The sequence below is a fragment of the Nicotiana tomentosiformis genome, chromosome 11, assembly GCF_000390325.3.
Source record: "Nicotiana tomentosiformis chromosome 11, ASM39032v3, whole genome shotgun sequence".
Classification (NCBI taxonomy): Eukaryota; Viridiplantae; Streptophyta; class Magnoliopsida; order Solanales; family Solanaceae; genus Nicotiana; species Nicotiana tomentosiformis.
Window position 1 is genome coordinate 105,975,024 of NC_090822.1, and position 22,776 is coordinate 105,997,799.

Here is a 22,776-nt window from a genome sequence, read left to right on the forward strand (position 1 = left end):
AAAATTCTTGGACTTGTACATAACTATAAAATAAAAGAACCTAACAAATCCATAAATCCATTCGTGTTTGTGACTAATATCCCTTTGTGCCAACAAAATAAATTCTGAATACATCTATACTTCAGAAAAGATGACAACTCCTTTGTTCCTTCAAAACATCTTCTATTTCTTTCCAACCACACTGATGATGCATAAAGGGATGGACTTTCGATCTTCTTCAGCTTTCTGTTTATCCTTTGTGCCTGCTAAACACTAATCATCAAATCTTTGGAGCTGTCTGGCATCGCCCAGTGGACCCTAAAAACATTCAATTACAAGGACCAAATAAAATTGCCAAGTAAAATTGCAGTGCAACAATATATATGACTCACAGTTTCTGCAGCGCATCACATAAGGAACACCTGCTACATAATATAAAACCTCTCCTCTATAGATAGTTTTGAGTGAAGCCCGTGCGAGGCAATCAATCCGGAGCAAGCATCTTTGGGTTGGGAATTAGTTTTCCACAGCATTTTTCCAAGGCCAATTATCAACAAACTTCTCTGATGCTCTCTGCAGCCTGCCATAACAGGTTTTAACAGTAAACATTCCACTGTTCACTAACCACCGGTTTGAGTCCCTTGCAATCATCAATTCTCATTGACTGAATTTTTTGCTGAAATAGACCAGCTTCAGCAATTTCCCAGTTATTAAGACCTCTTCTTAACTGAATCTTATCACCAGCGTTAGGCAAGTAATCAGCCAACAAACAATTTTTATTGATAGGAATGCTACACGGGGTTGGAAAGAGGTCTTTAAGCAGTCCATCTTCACACCAAAAGACTGTCCATAATCTGATTTTTCCCATTCCCACCTTCAGTTTAACAGAATTCTTGAATTCTCCCCACAGATTAAAAACTGCTTCCAGACAGCAACTCCATAAGGGGAATCCACCGGTTTAGCATCCCAAAACCCTCTTTCAAATACTTAGTGATAATAAGTAAGTAACAGTTTCCATAAAGCAGCTTTCCCATCGTTAAGCCTCCACAACCATTTATATAGCAAGCCTCTGTTATATTCTAGTATCCTCACCCCAAGTCAACTTCCTTTTTTTCATATTTTGATTTTTTGCTACCTAAGCAAATGCAGTTTTCTAATTTCAGCATTGCCATCCTATAAGAAATTATTTCAAAGACTGTTTATTCTCTTCTCCACCTTCACTGGAATAGGCAAAAGTGACATTAAAAAGGTTGGTATACCTTAGAGTGATGTTCGGAGAAATTGGAGGGCATGGTTATTATGTATTTTCTTGAAGGCATCCACTTCTCTTATGTGTACGCTGTATCTTATGACTGAAATTTTCTTATTTCTGTCAATTTTTGGGGTGTAAGCACTTAAAGAACAATTAATGTGTCGCATGCGTGCTCCCTATGTGCACCTCTAGTAAACATGAATGGAAATAAAAATGCGATCATTCAGTCTCTGTTTCTGAGAGAGGAATATAAATTGCTTGAAGTTTGTCGACATTTTCCTTGACTGTCTTCATTTCTATTTTTTTTTGACGACTAAGCAAGAAACGGCCTTCAGTTCTATTTTTACAAGATCAAAGTTTTCCTGCAGGTTCCTGAACGAGCTGCAGCCGCTGCTGCCCTTGCACGTGTTCTAGCTGGACTACCTCCCCATCAGAGACATGCTCTGTCATCAAGCTCAGAGGAATTGAGCTCTATATATGGGAGCAAACCTCCTGGTCAAGTTGTCGAGGAGCTGGAGGAAGAATTCTATGAAGAGGTTTCACCTTCTGCATCTTAATAAATATTATAGTTGCGTGTTTTTCTGTCCTATACGTTCTCTAGTGGATCATTGGTATAGTACGGATGATGATCCTAATACAGATTTCATTGATGTGATAATATTTGTCCTTTGCTAGTGAGCCTATGAAAGTCGTTGTATACTTCTCTTATATATTGGCTAGATCTGCATCAATCTTTGCACGAGTATTATTGGAGTAGTTACCAGGCATATGATCTGTAATTTCCAGACTTCTTCCCCAGGGTTTATGTATGAAAGCTTTTTCCATGAACTTTGAACAGCGTTAACGCTGCCAGTCTCTAAAAGTTGTCATGTTGTTGTTGCTTGTAGTTTGATTGCTATTGGATAATTACCTCTAATTTTCTCCTCATGATGTTAGTTTTTGATTTTTCTTTGTGTTCTTTGTCAAAATTCTTCCATCAGCTCAATCCAGACTTTGCTCTTTTGAAAGTATTACCTGCACACTTAACATTGGTTGAGAAACAAGTGTTTATGAATTGTAGACAAGAAATGTCAATTGTGGGAGGACTTTCTACTAATTACAATTTGGTGTGGGTGTAGACTGAATCACTGAAAGGATTGGCCTGCCTGTTAGGCTATTACTTCTGTCAGCAAACGACTCATGTCTTTTATTAGTTCTTTCATCAAGATTGTTCTGTTAATGAACCTAGCTTTCATTCGTGTGAAAGCTGCAGCATATGCATGGGTTATTGTCTTTCTACAAGGAAAGGATCTTTGAGTACAGCATACATATTGATTCCTGGCCATGTTATTTACTCGTTATATTCCTCCATTGCCAATCTGTTGGAGATCTATTTTTATTCCCTTAGTTGCTTCAATTTTTATCTTCTTTTCTTCCCCTTAGCTGTCTCCGTACTTGAGCATTTGCAATCCATATCACTCCAATTCTCGTGATGGTTCCTGGGATATCTATGTGTAGGAATTTGATCCTGTCGGACATATTCTGGAGCATATTCCTTCTGAAGATGGTGAACTAGCTTACTTGGAAGAACAGGTACTACTGCAATTCTTTATTTTGGCTGCTGAGGGAGAATTCTCTATTTGACTTGCCATATGCTTGTCATTGTACAAGTTTAATTGTTGTTTGTTATGTTTAACTGTATATCAATTAGCAAAAGAGTATTTTTTTTAAGATATAAGAATTGTTATCCGCTTTATGCTTTATGAAGAATCTGAAACTTATTACTTCCGCTGCAAATATGTACCCAATATCTGCATCAGATTACTTTGTTGGCAAAGAAACAGTCACCTTTAATTGTTGGCTGATAAAAGAAGGTGGTGCTTGATCTATGTTGGGTTCAATAGGCTCATGGCAGTACACACTAGTTTTAGATCCAGTGATCCAGCCAATTATGCCTTGGGTAATGATACATTCCAGTGACAGATCCACAAAATTTAGGCATAACCGTCCTCATGCCCCTCAAAGTTCTGGTTCAACGACGAAGGGGATACATCGCTGGATGTGTGGTAGGCACACGTCACGAGTTTGAATCCTGGTTGGGGACCAAGTGTAGTATTTTAGTGGAGAACGGTAGAGGGAGCCATTACCGAAATTTGAAGCTGGAAAACGAATTTCTTGGTAAAAAAAAAAAAGAATAATCGTCGTCATTTGGATGTTATAATGTCCCATTGAGATGTTTAGACATTTCCTTTTGCAAGTGGATGTGGCAGAGATCATTTGGGTTATTTGGCAATTTTTTGGGGATTCCATATTCAGTCGGTTAATGTTTAACGGACAAAATGGTGGCACAATGAATGGTAAAATTCTCTTGCAAGGTGTTTTATTGACTATTCTATGGCGCATTTGGATTTTAGATAGAGTGTAAGCCCAGAACTCTCACTTTTTTTAGATAAGGAGTGTAAGCTCAGATCTCTTCTCGAGTGGTCTCTTTCGCAGCAAAATGTCTGGGTACAGCAGTCTTCCTCCATTCTTTGTGTGTAAAGCAATTTACCACTTGCATAATGTTTCTCTTACAATCTTTCACAAGATTTGGCAAACTTTGTTATTCGACGTAGAGTGATCATTGACAACATGTACTCATCTTTTATTCCTTTCATATCAATTTGAGTTGTTTTTTCTTATTAAAGAAAGAAGAATAAATGTCAAAGGGAAATGGCTCTAAACTGTCCACTATCTTGATGATATACTTGATGTAAATTGGGTAGTCAACATAAATGTGCAGTCCATGCGCATTGGTTTAAGAAAGCTTTATACTCGTATTATTTTTGAGTATTTTGACTAGTAAAGTATTTTAACATTGTACTTAAAGTGTAGTCCCATCTCAACAGAAAATCGGAGCAAAAAATGATATTTTGTGAAAACTGGAGAAAAGCGGACTAGAAATGTGTTCTATTCTCGTTTGTATTTCTTCTCTATGTTTGGGGGCCCCAAGCATGTTGAAGATTGTTTCTTATGCAATTTGTTATTTGTCTGCATGCAAAGAGGGTAAGCTTGGAAGTATGTTTACTAATATTTTGCAATTGGTGCATGTGGTAGAGTATAGCAGTTGAATATTCCATTCTATCTATGATCTTGTACTAGTTTTCTTCACATTTATTAGTTGTAAAAAATAGTTGATATTATTTGTTGTACGAGTTGGTAATCTGCATTGACATGAAGGAGCTTGCTTTCCTCGATTTTTGACTTTATTATATGGAATTGAATCCACTTCTTTTTTCAGCTTCTTTCCTATTTTGTCACCAATTCTCGTTTCATCGGAAAAGCAACTCATAGTAGAAACAAACATAGGGACCACATTTTATAATTGGCTTTGTCATGGATAAAAGAGCCCTGGAACTTTTTACCAGTATGCTTTTATGAGACATGTATCAACTGTATAAACGAATGCTTCATTACTAAAAAATGATTCTGCTTTGTATTAAACTGTAGGCTGCTCTTAGATTAGCACAGCTGGACAGAATTTCTGAACGCTTGTCGCGCCATGTTATGGAGCATCATGAAGTAATGGGTAAGAGTTATTCATGGTGCCGTTTTCTTAAATCTACTGGAACCATTGAAAGTGCTTAAAGGTTATTGCGGTCTCTGTCTCATCTACATAATTAATTTATCATTCCCGCTCCCCCAAAATTTTACAATGCTTTACTAGGCATGGAATCTGACACTTAATTAGCTTGTATATTGTATAAGAAGAAGCGAAGGGGAAAAGGGTAGAGGAAATATAGTGAAAGAAGAGAAAAGTTATAAGAGGAAGAAAATATTAAAGTAATACTAGTTAAAATGTAAGTCTAACTGGGAAATGTTCTTGTCATAATTATTATGATATTAGTTCAAATTCATTGAATTGCTAAATCCTTTTGATAACCGACATATTTGCTGTTTCCAGCTTCGAAACTCGATGGATAATGGACTACTCGTCCCTGACCTTTCCGCTTAAAAGTCTGACTTGGTTATCCAGTATGATTCGACCTCATGATGTTTCACGACACATTCCCTGCTTTGCTGTTGAACCAAAGCTCTGGGGGCTCATTGAATTGCTAATCTTGTGAAAATTCTATAAAATAATATTATTGATGGAATTGATGTTAAACATTTGGGACGTCTCCAAATAGCAACAGAGTAGTATTTTCGTTATTATCATCTGGTCAACATGGGGCCTTTTTCCTTCAACTTTCTGAATCTCTTGTTATTTGGGCAGTGAAGGGAATGGATCTTGTCCGACAACTGGAAAGAGACTTGAAGATTGCAAATGTCATATGCATGGTAAGCAGCTGATTGGTTGTATTGGAACTTTCTTGTTGTTCTACTGAAAAGATTCCTAATAGGTGCAACCTCTATTAGTGGTAGATCACCATTTACATTTTCCTGTATCAAGATAATACTAGTTAATCCTAAGGGGTAGTTTGGTTACAGGTATGAGATAGACAAGGATATCCCATGGGTGGGATAGCTAATCCCACCATTTTAGTGCAAAATGGTTCCCGGGAATAATTAATAGTTTAATACCCATAACCAAATGCTGGATAAAATAATCACGCATTTTATCCTGGGATTTTTATCCCTCATCTCACCAACCAAACAACCTCTAATAGTGTCTATAACAGTTTGGTTTGCAGAAGCAGCTTCATCTCAGTTTACCAAACTTCGTTCTTCTGGGTTTTGCAGAATGGTCGCAGACATTTAACTTCTTCAAGGAATGAGGTGTCAAGGGATCTTATTGTCTCCACAAATTCTAAAAGAAAACAAGCACTGTTGGTACTTTCCCATGCTTAAACTCCTTCACGAATCAGTTTGATACTATTGCTCCTGCTCTCCCCACCCAACCCCCCTTTTTTGTTAACCAAGCATATGTATAATCTTTAGTCCGAACTAAGAAAATTGTGTTTTACTAAACCACACTTACGTTCCATATTGAGCAATGAGATGTTCATATCATTCCTGGTCAATGGTTAGAATTTCACATTTCTCCTGGAAATGTTTCATCAAAGTATTTCCCATTGTAAAATTAGCTTCAAATAAATTGTATGATCTTGTAATCCTTTTGCATTCCTGAAGAAAAATCTTGATATTTTATGTGTTTCCACATGCACGATCTTTACCAAGAATTCTCAACCTAAATTTTCCTTAAAGTTCCTCTCCACTTCCTTCTGACAAATTTAGAACTTTGGTATAGTTGCTTTGCTATCTCTGGGTGGTGATATGCATTGCACTCTACTGTTGAAACTTGCTGATTGGCCAATTTGCACACATGCACACACACATTGAGGAGAAAAGAGAAAGGCACGTGTATTTTTCTTGCACCAGATGATTGTAGTACACTGACGCACTCTTTCTCCCTCTCTCTCTGTATACATGTGTATACATACGGAGAAATGTGTGTGTGTGTGTGTGTACAAAAAATATGTATGTAATGTATGTGTTACTGTGTGTATGTATATAAAATTGCTCTCCTTTTCTTATTTTCAGGTAGGGGTGTTCTGTTCATCTCTCTTTATGATGTACCGCTTGTTTTCCAATACAGAGGCTAGAATTCCCTCTTTTTTTTGGGTATGTATTTGAGGCCTTTTAGGAATTGTTTCCCCTTGCAGGATGTGCTTCCGGTTCTGACTGAGCTGCGTCATGCACTTGACATGCAATCAACTCTTGAAACTCTTGTTGAGGAAGGAAGATTCTCAAAGGTTCCACTCAACTTCTGATGTTACTTAGGGTAGCATGACATCTTGCACATTCTTTCCCTCTTTTTCTTTCTCTTCCCCCTAGTGAAATTATTTCTTTCTTATGGCTTCGCATGTTTGGTATATGATTCTTGCATACATGCTTTTTCCATAATGCTCAAACGATGAACTTACAGGCGTTCCAAGTACTATCAGAGTATTTACAAATTTTGGACACACTTTCGGAGCTTTCTGCCGCACAAGAGATGAGCCGTGGTGTTGAGGTAACTAGTTAGACCGCTATCTAAATAAAGAAACACTTCTTTTTATTTTTGACAAACCCTTTTGCGCATCTTCTCTTTGACTAATTATCATGTGTACACTTATTCACCTAATTTTTTCCCTTCAGTTTCCTTGTGGTTGATTTTATCATCTTTTCTTGTTGTGGTCTTGATCTATGTGAACAACTTCATCGTGCTCTTTGATGTTCTAAAAACATTTGCAGGTTTGGCTAGGGAAGACTCTTCAAAAGCTGGATTCACTTTTATTAGGAGTGTGCCAGGATTTCAAAGAGGAGAACTATGTAACTGTGAGTGAATCAGCCTTCTACACGTTATAAATTTGGTAAAGCATATCATGAAATTTATTTCCGTCCAGAGTACGGATTGGTAATTAGAGGGAGGATGAGGACTGAGGAGACAGATTGCTTCTGTATTCAAAATCAATTTTGTGTCTGCTTCTCTCTTATTCTTCGTTCCCTCTTTCCCCCCTTAGTTCTGTTGTTATAGAAGCACAAAGAAATAAACTGTTCTTTCAATTCCTTGAATCACTATTGAAGATGGGTAGTGCCTTGAAATTTTGGCCGTCTCTCTCTCTCTCTCTCTCTCTCTCTCTCTCTCTCACACACACACACACACACACACACACACACACATACACACACTCTCTTTGTTTCCAGGTGGGATATTCACCACCTTAAAAGTTCTTGCTTCAACTGCTATTGGATTTAGAACTAGGTCACTTGCACTAAACGTTGTGGAATTAAAGGGGTGCATCTTTCTCTCTCTTCTTTAAAATAGTGATTCTGGTTCTTCTATCCATCATTGTTGTGTTTGTACTGATCTTCAGGTAGTTGACGCTTATGCGCTTATTGGAGATGTTGCTGGCCTTGCTGAGAAGATACAGAGTTTCTTTATGCAGGAGGTTCTATCTGAAACCCACTCTGTGCTGAAGACTACCGTACAAGAGGTGTGTTGTATTCAGTTTTGGGGATATATGGCTAAAGTATTAGGTATACAAGGAATGAAATTAAGCCTAGTTTTGCATGCCCTTTTTGCTGGGCGACATAAGAGCTTTAATTTTTTATTTTATTTGTCTAACGACAGCTCCTCTTGTTGCAGGATCTGGACAACACCAATGTGCAAAGCACTAGGTATATATTTCATGCCTTTTGACTTCCTCCACTATTGTGCTTTTCTTCTCTCTCTTGATTTGTCGTTTGTGCCCCATTTTCCAGGCTCACATATAGTGATCTGTGCATCCAGATACCCGAATCCAAGTTCAGGCAATGCTTGTTAGCAACACTAGCTGTTCTTTTTAGGTTGATGTGTTCATATCATGCAATACAGAGCTTCCGGCCCGAGGATAAGGTATATACAGTAATGATTAATGTCTACTCCGTGGCAGCTCTTAAGTGCTTCATGTATGTCTTACGTCCAAATGTGTAAGTTCATGGAACTGTAGGTATACCTTGTAAATTATTCCATCTGGACTTGTGGTCTCTTCTTGGGCATCATGCTGTACCCTACTAAGTCCTAAGCTTTCTCTATTGACTAGTACAAAGTTATCATATTAGCTGCAAAGCATAGAAGAGCGACAAGAGTGGGTTGCTCTAGTGGTGAGCATCCTCCACTTCCAACCAAGAGGTTGTGAGTTCGAGTCACCCCAAGAGCAAGGTGGGGAGTTCTTGGAGGGAGGGAGCCGAGGGTCTATCGGAAACAGCCTCTCTACCCAGGGGGTAGGGGTAAGGTCTGCGTACACACTACCCTCCCCAAACCCCACTAGTGGGGTTATACGGGGTTGTTGTTGCTGTTGCTGTTGCTGTTGCTGTTGCTACAAAGCATAGAAGAGCTAAGTTTTCTCAAAGATTATGCTCTTCCATAGGTCATGGGATCTTTTCTTATGATGGCAATTTTGTGTACCCACCCTTTTGTCTAAACTTCCATCTCCTTACCAGTTTCAAGATTTTCTTGCTATGTGATGTTGTTGGTATTTCCCTTCCTGAGCCTGAGTTTTGTGAATGCTTATCTGTCTTCTCTCTGTAGATTGTGTATTAGGGTTCTATCCAGTTGTATCTAGAAAAGGGAATATTTATGGTAGAGTTCAGTAAAGAAGCTAGTGCAGTATGATTTCGATGTTACTGGTTTGAATGGATAACTGGATTGGACCAGTTTACATTCATTGATAAGATGGCTTGGTTAGTTGCATTTTGACATCTAGCACCCAAATGCTGGGGAACCTCTAGAATTATGTCAAATCGCAGATGCTGCATATTTGATTCTTTTCTAAAATGGTCATGCAAGTTTCTGTATCACATGTAGTTTTGTGTCATAAACTTCTTGGAGATTTTAAGCTGCACAAATCATTTAACTTTATCAGTTTTCAGTAAATTTAAGGTGAAGGCCAGTCATGTGGCATCCCTTCTGCCACTTATGTGTGATTTGACCTCCTTGAAATTTTAAATAGTAATTAAGTAATCTATTATGTTTGAGCTGCATTGGAATAGCCCAAGTATGCAGAGCGCTTACTTAAAACAAGCCGTTTGCCTCTCATTCTTTTCCCTGCCGATATATCAAGAAACGGTTAAGATACTAGACTAGGGAGAGTTGACACATTAACCAAACTTTCTTGTGATTGAAAACAGGATGATATTTCGTCACCAAGCATAGAGAGAGTGCCAATTTTATCCTCTGTTGAAGACCCACTACCTACTTCTGCTGCTTCATGCGACACTGAAATGCACGGTTCGTCCAATATAAATTATAGGGTTGAAGAGGCAAGGGATGACGGAAGTACAGCATCAAGCAGTGGATCCCCCTGGTTTCAACTGAGGAAAGATGCCACGACCTTTGTTTCACATACATTACTTAGGGGTCGAAAGAATCTTTGGCAACTTACAACAAGTCGTGCAGCTGTATTGCTTTCTTCACCTGCTATTTATTCTGCTAGCATCCATCAATTCTTAATAACTTATGAAGATTTAAACATTTTTGTACTTGCCGGGGAAGCATTTTGTGGGAGTAAAGCAGTTGAGTTCAGGCAGAAAGTGAAATCTGTTTGTGAAAGTTATCTAGCTGCTTTCCATCGGCAAAATATTTATGTAAGTTAAATGTTTTAGTTAGACTTACTTATGCATGCCTTTGCTCCAGTATTATGCAGAACTGCTTGCTTGACAGCCCCATGGGTGGGGGATGAGAGTTGTAATAAAGGGTAAAATATTTTCATGTTTGTGATTGATTTCAGTTTTATGAGAAGAGACAATGCTTTTGGTTGAGATTTGATAAAGTAGCATGTGTATAGAAGAATTACCCTATAAATTTGATCTTACTCTGGGTACTTCTCTTACTCGAAAGAATGACCTGTGGAAATTCATGACATAAAAGATATGGACTATTGCAGGATGTCTAAGAAATTTGTTAGACCCTCAATTTACATGTAATTTTTTTGTCATTTGTATAAAAAAGAAATTGTTCAAGCTTTTACTTGCCTGTTAGTTGGTCACATTTCTACAGAGTCATCAGTCAAAGCTCAATCTTAACTCGCATCATTCGTATTTGATTTGTTAAGTCTTATAATGACATTAGTGTAGAATTGGGCTGGATAATCTCTATACTCAGCCTCAAATTCATGAAAGCGTTCATCATCTGGGGTGCTCGTGTAGTGTTTGGAGAAGTGTTGATTGGTTATGCAACCTAACTCATGTAACAACAACCCAGAAAAATCCCGCAAGTGGGGTGGAGATGTGTTGATTGGTTATGCAACCTAACTCATGTAACAACAACCCAGAAAAATCCCGCAAGTGGGGTCTGGGGAGGGTAGTGTGTACGCAGACCTTACTCCTACTCCGGAGGAGTAGAGAGGCTGTTTCCGATAGACCCTCGGCTCAAGAAGATGAAAAGAGACAGTAGATCAGTAACAACAAAACAACAGAAGCCAGAGAGATAATACCAGCAACGAAGGAACCAGAAAGTAGAAAGACAGCAATAACAATAAACATATTGATCATTTAAGTCAGATTTAGTAATTTGATCATTAAAGAACCTTCATTAGAGTTATCCTGTTTGTGTTTTTGCACCCTCTGCATGATAAGATATTAAATATCTTTTCTAATACAGGCTCTCAAGATGGTGCTGGAAAAGGAGAATTGGCTGATATTGCCACCGGAGACAATAGAAGTAGTAAGCTTTGCTGGGCTTGTTGGTGATGGAGCAGCTTTGATAGTTTCATCTGAAACTTCTCCCAATGCTCGACTGCCACGCAAATCTGTACATCCTATACAAACTGACTCTAAGAGGAATGGATTTTCAAGTTGGCTTAAGGGTGGAAACCCATTTCTGCCAAAACTAAATGGTAGTTCCAAGGAATACTTGGACTCTTATTTGCTTAATGGATCTGCAACGCAAGAAAGTGGAAACTCCAATGAAGATTCTTTTGATAAGAGTTCTTTGACAAACAGTGACGTAAATCATGTCAATGGGAATGCTTCTTTATCTGAAGATGAAAATGAAGATCTTCATGCTGATTTTATTGACGAAGATAGCCAACTACCTAGCCGGATTGCTAAACCTGGTCATTCAAGAAATCGCTCTTCACATTGGAACATTGAACAAATAGAAGCACAAACAGGATCATCACTTAGCCTCCTGAGGTAAATACTGGTCATATTTGGATATGCTGCTGCTGCTGCTGATGAATTCTGTTAAGCTGAACATAAATGCAACACAGGTTATTGGATAAATATGCGAGGTTGATTCAGAAGTTAGAGATTGTTAATGTTGAGTTTTTTAAGGTACTTTTATTGCCTTTAGATGACATTGATCTCCAATAAATATCGTTCTGCCTGGTGATTTTCTTTTGTATTCTTTTCTTCTTTCTTCTTTTTGAATATAATTCCCTCAACAGGGGTTTTGCCAATTGTTTGGGATCTTCTTTCACTTTGTCTTTGAGACCTTTGGTCAGCAAAGTACTCATCCTAGTGGAAAGGCTGTGACTGACACTCTGTCGTGTAAGTAATTTTATTCATTCACTTCCTCCCATAGTTTCAAAATGGACTTATTTAATATTCATTCTTTTATTGCATTTTTTTAATCTTTTCCTCCATTCAATTTTCTTGTATGATATTAAATATTTTGCCTGCCTTTTGTCCTTTATAAAGCCCTGTTTCTCTCATGGTCCCCAGATAGGCTTAAGACTGCATTATCACGAATAACACAGGATTGTGACCAATGGATGAAACCCCAGTCTCAATCATTTTCCTCCTCTCCTCCCTCCAGCTCAAGCACATCATTTTCTCACATGGATGTCACTCCTACCAGCCCGCCAAGTTACTTAACTGGTGCATCCTTGGGACTGAAGGTACTTCTGTACAAAAGTTATGGTTTATGGGATGTTTTTTTTCCGAATGTCTGGTCCACTTCTGTGAGATAATTGAACTGGTGCTGGTATTGCTACTTGCTTGGTCAATTGAGACATTGCTTGCTTTCTGACCTTTCTCCTCAATTCTTGCTAGACAAGTGGGTTGAGATGTTCTTGGAAAATACAAAAAATGAGCTTATAATTTCATCTCCATCTTAAAGCTCCATGATCAAGTTGGGTCCAATATTTGGCGTGTCTTAATATGTATGCTTTACCTTTCTTCCTCTTATGTGTCTAGACTACTACAGGCTTCATTTTACCTTGAACCGTCAAATGGATGGCAACGAATAATAATGTGTTAAAATCTACTCCCTTCATTTGTGTAGTCCTTTCCTCATAAAGAGCTCTAAATCATGAAAGGTTATTGGTTAGGAATCAGAGCTATATAAATAAATGGTTACAAAAAAATTTATATGTTCTCGGGAGAATACAACTAATGAGCTTACAGTTGAATTTTCCTAGTTTCATATCCATCTTATAGCTTCATGATCAAGTTGCTATCCAATATTTGGCATGTCTTGATATGAATGCTTCACCTTACTGCTGGCTTCATTTTACCTTGAACTGTCAAATGGATGGCAATGAATAATGATGTGTTAAAAAATCTACTCCTGTTACAATCTACACCCTTCGCTTGTGTAGTCCTTTCCTCATCAGGAGCTCTAGATCATGAAAGGCTGTTGGTTTGTAAGTCAAGGTCAATCAATTCACTAGCTGGATCGCCAAACTAGGATCAAATGCTATTTCAAAAAAAGAAGAAACTAGAACTAGATTGCTTTTGTAATCTAGATTATGAGACAAGATCACATTATATCCGATCTAGTTTAGTTTTAGAACTACCAAACAGAATCTTATTAGATTGTCTTGTGGTGACCTCCTTCAGTATAATCATAAAAACTGCCTTACCAAAGGCTAAACCAAGTTCTAAAATCCCCACCCCGCAATTTGAAAAATATGAAGTTTTTTAATAAATCAATCTCAAATTAGGTGGGGTTGGCTATGCGAATCCGTTGTATCCATCTTATTCTCTTCAGGTCCGTTTTATTTTGATACTAAATAATTTTCTTCTAATACTAATAGGAGGTTCTGTAGAACTAGATGTTCTATAAATCTCACACTTACCGGTACACGGATATACACGTCTCTAACTAGAATAACAAGACTCCTGACAGACGCGGAACCTACTGTAAGTGTAAAACCTGAATACCAACTATGTTAACAGTCTGTCTTAAGTCGAAGAAACCTATGTAATTAACAGCTCTTACCAAGTAGATTTGGTAGTTTTGCATGTCGGTGAACGCCTGCTTATTTGCTTTATATAATGAGTTGGTCTTTCATGTTCAGACCTTATCCTGGTATCTGGCAGTTGGTTACCTATGCGTATCAGGCTCGATCTTCAGTCCATAAATTTCTTCTTAAATTTTGACTTGTAAAGGCCGAAGAGGATTGTAACTACTAACCTCTGTAATTGCACACAGGAAGTCAAGTATGCTCAAGCTTTCTCTTATGCTTGATTTACTAAGATTAATCTGCAGATGATTTTTCTTTCACTGTATTCTTGTAACTTCTTCCCCTTTTAATTTCAAGGTTACTAACTGGAATTTGAATCTATATGCTTTATAAACAAGATCTTTATCAGAAAATCTTCTTACGTTTGTGTTGATAACTGTCTAATTCTTAGAACAGAGAGTCCTTTGTGATAGGTACGGTAAATGACAATTCCCTTTGCAAAAAGGCTCTGACTGATTAGCCGAACTGCGATGCTCTGTTATGGAAGCTTTTACCAATGCCAAGCTGTACCTCCCATTCTGAAGCAACTGATATGGCTAATATGACATTTCCTCTTGCTTATGTTTGAATCCCACATCGGCTAAGCCTGTGAGCTGTTGTCTCTTTATGTTTTTTTTATCATCATCACTTGAGCTAGCTTTTGGGATTAATTTCGACCCTAGGTTCATTTTCAACACAGTATCAGAGCAGGCAAAGGTCTTAGATTCAAGTCTCACTGCCAACCATTCTCGCAAAATACTTCCACATGCCAAGAAAAAAGAAAAGAGAATTAGATCAGCCTGTGAGGAGGTGTCTTAAAAAATTAAAGTATTCCATCTCTAACAATTAAGCTTTTAGATGGCGTGATAATGTAATTCAACTGGGTGTTAGAATCCCACATCGATTAAGCGTATGGACTATGGTCATTTTACATGGTCTTGGACAATTCCTAGTACTTTTGGCATTGAGTCAAGCCCTTCACTTTTGTAACATCTTTGGTTTAATCTTTTCTTATAGAATTATGTAATTTATATTGGATGGGTGAAACAGTCTAAAAGAAAAAACATGAAAATCTCCTTTAAAAGCGTTATGAATGTAATTTTATCTTTCCTTTTCGTTAGAAGAGTGTGCATCATCTGCAGATTGTTCTCATGTATAGCTATTTTAATTTAACATCTTGAATCTTTGATTTTATTGAATGTCTATCAATATTGTGCTGCAGGAAAGATGTGCAGGTGCTGACACTATATATGTCGTTGCTCGGTTATTGCATAGATCTAAAGCACATCTTCAGTCAATGCTTCTTCAAAATAACGGGGCACTTGTTGAGGATTTCTATGTGCATTTGGTATGTCTCTCACCTGTTGTAACATAATTTCCTTGTAATTATTTCGATTTTTGATGTATCTAGAATTTTGAAGTGAGCTATTTCTTCACTATGCATGGGAAGAGTGGCATGGGCTCCTGGTAAGACTAACATGACCACACAGAAATGATAGTTATGATACAATTTAATGTAGAGATGAATAGAAAGGGTACATAAGCACTTCCAAGTGTTTAATTGGTTCTTCAAATTATTTGTATGTCCTGAAGTGATGAAATGTTGTTGACTATGTCAGGTTTGATCGAAGACTTACTTTTACATGCTGTTGTAGTTTCATTTGATACTTCAAAAAAAAAATTATTAAGTGAAATATTCCATCCGTCTTTCATAGGTGGATGCTGTACCGGACCTTGTAGATCATATTCATAAAACAACTGCTAGATTACTTCTCCACATAAATGGGTGAGATATATGTCCTTGCTCTATTATATTTTGTTGACTGGCTTGCGTTGCTTTATGAAGGTGAGTGATATTGATATACTTCCTTGGGAGTTGTTTCCAATCATGATTGATGCAGTTTTATGCTTTCATTTGTCTGTATAGTTAAGAATTTGAATGATGCTCTGATTTTTTCCTCATCTTGTCTCTTTGGTCTGTATTGGGGATTTTTATGACAAATATTGATGATTGATTCACCTTAAGATTTTCGAGAGAGGATCCACCCTAATTTTCTTATGCATGAAACATGAAGACCTAGACATGAAAGTTCTGGCAATTTGGGGATAAATTTGTAAGGTAACTAGATCTGCCAAATATAGGACAATAGAAGCTATTACAAAAATTAATTACGGGAAAACTCTGTCTAGTGGTTCCATCTCCACCAAAAAAAAAAAACCTCACCTTAGTGGTAAGAGCGCAACACGTGATGTGTGGGGCACCACGTTAGGCGCACCTCACGAGTTTGAACTCTGCTGCGAACAAAAGAGTGATATTTGAATGGAGAAGCATGGATGGGCGGACCCATAATCCATCGAGTTTCGAATTGTGCACTAGCTAGCCCTCAGGGATTTCTCAGTTATCAAAATAATTCTTGAAATATTTAACAGTTGTATAGAGTAATATTATCAATGAATGCCAATTTTCTTTTTACGTTTTAAATTAAAAGATTGTCATGTTTTTTTTTAAAGCATATTATACTACTAGGCTTGCCTAGTAGCTATTTTATTAATAATAAAAGAAAAAAGAAACCACAACGGAAAAGTACAAGTAAGGGGGCTAGCGACAATGTTGCCTCTATGCCTTGGCTATATAATCACTCCTCTGCGCCTCCATTGCCTTAAGATGGCAGCCTCATGTAGAGGATCATGATGTAGCTGCCGGCAGAAGTCTCACGAGGGCATATAATCTCATAACCGCTTGGATCTTCCCAAAGGCATAGGAATATAGCACACACATACTGTGCTAGTCCTTACCTTACAAATCCTCTTGATTGTCATGTTAATTGAGTAGCGTATATTGAATATCTGAATCAAGTAGCAAGTTTTTTCTTCTCTACTCCAATATAGGACTTGGTTGAATAAAATGGCGCATAGATGTTTTATTATGTTTCATTTTTTTTATGAAGGATCAAATTAACTATTTTTATGAGTAAAAGATTTGGTGCTCCTTATAACAACAACAACAACAACCCAGTATAATCCCACTAGTGGGGTATGGGGAGGGTAGTGTGTACGCTGACCTTACCCCTACCCTGGGGTAGAGAGGTTGTTTCCGATAGACCTTCGGCTCCCTCCCTCCAAGAACTCCCCCACCTTACTCTTGGGGTGATTCGAACTCACAACCTCTTGGTTGGAAGTGGAGGGTGCTAACCACTAGAGCAATCCACTCTTGTCAAAGATTTGGTGCTGGAAAATTTGGCCCAGCTGCCACGGTCAGAGTTCCAGATGGTTCAAATACAAAATCTAGAAGTTGGTGTATGTGCTACCTAGTATTCAACTCTTGAGTCAGAGTTTCTTTTTATATAATACACTTCCGTCTTAATTTACATGATACTCTTTCTATTTTGTGACGTTCCAAAACCATTAATATCGTTGTCAACAAATTTTCATTTCAAGAATTCAAATTCATATAACTATTCAAATCTTGAACTTTTTATTATGATGTTTTCTCGATTAAACTATGCAAATGTCAAATTAACACCTTGAACTCCATAACGCAACTCTATATAAAATGGGACGGAAGGAGTATTATTTAGCCTTTATGGAAAACTTGACTTCTGATTGTCTCTGAAATGCTTCTTCAACTGATGGATCTTTATGCTTTGATTAAGATGTTAAATCCGCTTTCCCCTCTAAAAGAAAAAGAAAAGGAATTAACTTTTTGTCCCAAAATGCAATAAATAATAACAAAAATCATGAAAAAAGTCGGTACATTTATACTGAAATACAGGAAATGGTAATTTCGAGATATAACACGGCAGGATCTGTGTTGTTTTTTATACTAAATGTGGATACGGACTCAGTTCTAGGACTTATGTTACTTGCCTCCCACTGAATTCCCAGCAAATGTTGGAACGTGGTTCATTGGTTACCTATGTATTTCTTGAAATTGGACTTGTAATTTGTTTTTTCATATAATATTTGACCTAACAAGACAATTGCGAAGCTGAAGTGCTTAAAATAGTGTTGACTGGGAACTATCTAAGCAGGTACGTTGATCGGATTGCCAATGCTAAATGGGAGGTGAAAGAGCTTGGAGTAGAGCACAATGGGTATGTACCAAACTCTTCTTCCTTTCAGAATCCTTGGAAGGTTACTGAAATCTAGCCTTATATGTTTTTTCGTCATAATTGGACTGTTTGGGGGGGGGGGGGGGGGGAGTCTAGGAAGTTGAGGATGTAAGTGTGCAATAGTCACTGAGAAAAGAGCTAGGCAAGACAGCAACTTAAATAGTGTTATTAAAGTATTGGGTTTCATCGCTTAAAATAGAACGTGTGTTTGGGGGGGGGGAGTCTGGGAAGTTGAGGATGCAAGTGTTCAATAGTCACTGAGAAAAGAGCTAGGCAAGACAGCAACTTAAATTGTGTTATTAAGGTTGGGTTTCATCGCTTAAGATATAAAGTGTGTTCAACGTGCTGTGCATAGAAGATGTCTTTGGATGAACTGTTAACATTTTTGTGTCAGATATTTTAACATTTTTTCACTTTTCTATATTAAACAACTTGCCATGGAGCATATCAAAGACACCTAAAGACTTGCATGGTTTAAAATATATGAGGAAATCCATATTTTAATGTTTCATTATTATCAAAGACACATTAAATTATATGACCTTTTGTGTACTTTAATTTTTTCTTCTATGAAGAAATTGGTTTCATTGATGGCATCAAGAAGATGCAGAATAGTTACACAAGTAATGAAAGTTGCTAGCTCCAATACAAAAAGGCAAAAAATCAGCTTAATACTAGGGAGCTAACAAAGTTCGGATAACTATCAGGAGAATCTACAGGGGACAAATAAGCCCAACTAAATAAATACTCTAGGCAAATAGTTGATTTTGTGTACTTTAATTTAATCTTTTCTATAACTGGTTACCCCCCCTCTCTCTCTCCGGAGTTGACTCGTGTTCTTGCACCTCTATTTCTGCTTATAATCTTATGAATGAAGCTTTTGAGATATATAATGTTGGATAAGATGACTGTAAAAGAATATGATTTTCCATTCCTTTGATGATCTGTGATAGCAATTATTATGGCTGATTTTAACAAAGTGGGAGCCCAAAAATAGGGATACAGAATGTTGTGAGATACTTTTCATTGTAGAAAAATGGGATCATAGAGACTTTAAAATAAAAAAAAATAGTGTTCAATATTGTAACAAAAAGGTAAAAGTAACCGACAAGGAAAACAAGTTTTGTTGAGTTAAATCGGGGCATAGAGAGTGGTTAAAGCTGTAAAGAAAAGAATTAAAAAGACATCATATCAACCTCAACATAATTGGAAATGTTGTGATTTTGTATCTGTATCTTGTGGGGATAGTAAATTTTACCATACTAGATACTTTTGTTTGTGGCTGCCCTATGTAGAAACTGACGATACAAAATTGTATGGAAGTCTCTTCTCGCTTCCTAACTAGTTATAGTTTTTCTAAGGAATGGAACAATCGGTTTGACTTTTTGAGATATTTAATTCTAATAATTCTTAATTAGAAAAGTTAAAATTCTGTTTTTGAGAGAAGGGTGATGTTTAATTCATTAAACAGAAGTACGTGGATGGTGGTGAGTACAGAAATATTTATAGCAATCAGGATAGAATTTACAATTTTTCATTCATAGTCAAATAAGGCCGCCGTTAAGTAAGTGGGAGCCAATACAAAGCTAACAAGCTTTCTCAAACGGGAACATCATTCTAGACACAGTAAGAACAGTAAATCTAATTTGCATACAAGCATATCTTAACTTCTATGTTTGAATTTTGCACTTTCCAACTAGCTTGGGATTGAGATTTAGCTGTTCTTTTAAATTTGGCGCTTATTAAACTGAAAAAATAACCTACAATCAGGTATTCTGGTATTTGATTTCTTGGCACTTTATGATATTTGGCTGCAATATACTGATTTGGGCCGAGGGTCTAAACATCCACTCTGCCTTCTCAAGGTAGGGGTAAAGTCTGCGTACACACTACCCTCCCCATACCCCGCTTGTGGGATTATATTGGGTTTGTTGTTGATGGCCACAGTATACTGATCTTCTGTTGCATTGGCTGTCAGATTTCTTGCTCTCACTCAACGCCAAAACAAAAAAAGATGTTTGACATTTCATATTGCTAAAATACCGTCAATATTCATCCATGTGTCCCCAATTTGATCCACTTCCGTTGCTGCAGATATGTAGATCTTTTGCTTGGAGAATTTAAGCATTATAAAACAAGGCTTGTTCACGGAGGAATTCAGAAGGAGGTAATGCCTACCAACTGTTGGAGTCAAAATTGGTGGTTAAGCTTTAAATAAACTAATATTGAAGAAGAAGCTCAAACAATTTTCATGAATATTATCTTATTCTTTCATCAGAATCTGGATATTCAACTTCCATTCTCCTTTTGTTGTTAGATCATTCATACTCATTTCTGAGATCATAAGTACACTAGGGAAATTATATGTTACCTTCTCAAAAAAAAATACACTAGGGAAATTAGAGTAAACATGTGGGAACCACAACAGATCATATGAAACTGAGGTCATGGAATAGTCATTTGCACAATAAAATATGATCCTCTTGCTCCTGCATCAAATTATTGTTTTCCAATCCTTTTTTGATGCTTCTGCTGGTTGAAGAGGCACAATTCCTGTGCTTCTAATACATGGAATAATTTCTTATTATCTTGTTGCTTTGTATGTCAGCTGTTTTGCTATTATGGAGCCTAGTCTTAGATGCAATGCGCTTGATGGGAAGGCTTTAGGGTAGTGATCTAGGTGTATATTATCCTGGCAGATTGCTTGCATTTGTCATATGTTACTTAGGAGGCGGTAGAGATTCTGAAGGCGAAGTTCAATTTTAGCCGTTTCAATCTCCTTGTCTAGAAAGGATCGATGATGCTGATATAACGATTGTTTTGTTCAACAACCTCTCAATGTCAAAACTTGATGTTCTTGTTTTACCGTGGCTAAAGGTTGTATAATTATGCGGAGAACCTACTCTCCTCTGTTTTGTGTGCCCCATCTGTGCATATATGAAATGAATAAATAATAATATTTAGAATATTTTGAGCTGCCGAAAGTTTCTTCTGGCGTATCTAATTCTGAATCTGTGGCGATCCTGCCTTAGTACAGTTTAAAGGTTATTTCTTCTAATTCCATTGAATTGATGGAGTTTGTGTTACCATGGTTGAAACGCCTGTTTTTGTAGTTCATCTCTGATTAGATGTCCTAGTCCTACCTTGATCACCTAAACTAAGATAATGATATAAGATTCCTGTTATGTTCCACTCTGGCGGGTAAATGTATTTATCAACACATTGCTTGACATCACTTTTGTCCTCTATGCTAGAATGATAGATGAAAATCTCTGGAGAAAGAGGAGAAATGTGTAATTTGCTTCTTATTGTTTCCTCCTATATATCTAGGTTCAAGACCTCCTCTTAGAATATGGAGTTGATAATGTTGCTGAAATTCTCGTTGAAGGCCTATCTCGCGTGAAGAGGTGTACTGATGAAGGACGAGCTCTTATGTCATTAGATCTTCAGGTTTCAGCTTACCATTAAGGATCCTCTTTTCCTCCAGTCCCTCCACAGTTTTGACTTGCGCTAAATTTCAAATGAAATACAATTTAACCTCAAAATATCTTCAGGTATTGATAAACGGCTTGAAACATTTCATCTCTGTAGATGTGAGGCCTAAATTACAGATAGTTGAAACATTCATCAAGGTGCGTATAAGGGGGGCTTGTAACAATGCCTTCTCTCAATCAAACAGTGATCTCATTGTTCCATCCCTTACTTTGGTTTCCTACCTCCATCGATATTAACCATCATTACTCTTCCATGTAAATTCATTGAACAGGCCTACTACCTTCCAGAAACCGAGTTTGTGCACTGGGCACGTGCTCATCCGGTACAGAAAGCTAAATGCAAAATCTAGTTAGTGTTGTTATTCGACAATATACTTAAGTTTTGTATCTTTCAAATGTTGCAGGAATACAGTAAAGGTCAGATTGTTGGTCTAATCAACCTAGTCTCTACAATGAAAGGCTGGAAAAGGAAAACCAGGTTGGAAGTGTTGGAAAAGATTGAGTAACTTTATACCCTGTAGGTGAGCATCACGCCTGTTCAGTTTTGCATTATAATTTCTTTTTTCTCTGTTTTGTGTAATTGATGTAAATCGGGTTGTCGCGTTACGTCTAGATTGTTGTTGCGCAATTATTTGAAGGTTGTAAAGTTATTCTCATTTCTACTGTAACATTGACCTTTCCAGGGACATATTGTAAGATTGAATCCGAAAAATAAGTGCATATATATTAGCAGAGTTGAGTCGACAGCGAATGTATTACGCTGTCGCCAAATACAAGTGTTCCTTTTCCTCACTGCAGTTAGTACTTAAAAAGTGATCCTTAGATTGAAGAAAGATGGATCTTGAACTTGATTCAACTCTAGAAGTTAGCTCATTGGGTGAGAATTTTCCTAAGAATATATAAGGAAATGCGAACTCATTATTAAGCTAATGTACTTTTCTTACACATCCTGAATTAGATATTTAGAGCGTGAATAATATAATATTGGAATCCAACATAGAAAAACGTTAAAAGAAGAGGATGAGCTTGGCTTTGGTACTATACGACAAATGTGGGACGCTGTTTTGAAAAAAAACATAAAGATGAAAATAGACAATTTAGAACAAAGAATGAAGCAAGATCAACTCACAAATTAGGATCAAAACCGAGGTAGATTAATTGTATTCCTAAGGCCAACGACGTTTGTTTTCTTTCCTGTTTTTTCCAAAAATTTCTTTTGGAAAAACCGCACTCTTACTCCAAAAATACCCTGAAACCATTTAGATTACTAAGATGAGCAAAAAAAA

At 37.2% G+C, this 22,776-nt stretch overlaps 1 protein-coding gene across 2 annotated transcripts in view; it reads left to right on the top strand.

Moving 5' to 3' along the window:
• Nucleotides 1-22,282, top strand: part of LOC104112023 (uncharacterized) — a 24,226-nt gene extending 1,944 nt beyond the window's left edge. The window contains exons 2-26 of one of the 2 annotated variants that reach the window (XM_009621846.4): nt 1,600-1,767; nt 2,729-2,803; nt 4,700-4,778; nt 5,466-5,530; nt 5,933-6,022; nt 6,856-6,945; nt 7,119-7,205; nt 7,427-7,510; nt 8,050-8,169; nt 8,322-8,353; nt 8,438-8,570; nt 9,845-10,300; nt 11,316-11,848; nt 11,926-11,989; nt 12,103-12,205; nt 12,380-12,555; nt 15,107-15,232; nt 15,600-15,670; nt 17,916-17,978; nt 20,091-20,163; nt 21,327-21,446; nt 21,551-21,628; nt 21,763-21,813; nt 21,895-22,011; nt 22,174-22,282. In XM_009621846.4, the coding sequence (XP_009620141.1) occupies nt 1,600-1,767; nt 2,729-2,803; nt 4,700-4,778; nt 5,466-5,530; nt 5,933-6,022; nt 6,856-6,945; nt 7,119-7,205; nt 7,427-7,510; nt 8,050-8,169; nt 8,322-8,353; nt 8,438-8,570; nt 9,845-10,300; nt 11,316-11,848; nt 11,926-11,989; nt 12,103-12,205; nt 12,380-12,555; nt 15,107-15,232; nt 15,600-15,670; nt 17,916-17,978; nt 20,091-20,163; nt 21,327-21,446; nt 21,551-21,628; nt 21,763-21,813; nt 21,895-21,996 (3,039 nt within the window). In that variant the 3' untranslated portion in view covers nt 21,997-22,011; nt 22,174-22,282. Of the gene's footprint in view, nt 1-1,599; nt 1,768-2,728; nt 2,804-4,699; nt 4,779-5,465; nt 5,531-5,932; nt 6,023-6,855; nt 6,946-7,118; nt 7,206-7,426; nt 7,511-8,049; nt 8,170-8,321; nt 8,354-8,437; nt 8,571-9,844; nt 10,301-11,315; nt 11,849-11,925; nt 11,990-12,102; nt 12,206-12,379; nt 12,556-15,106; nt 15,233-15,599; nt 15,671-17,915; nt 17,979-20,090; nt 20,164-21,326; nt 21,447-21,550; nt 21,629-21,762; nt 21,814-21,894 lie in introns of both variants that reach the window. The other variant, XM_009621845.4, reaches the window with a different exon arrangement.
• Nucleotides 22,283-22,776: the final 494 nt, after the last annotated feature.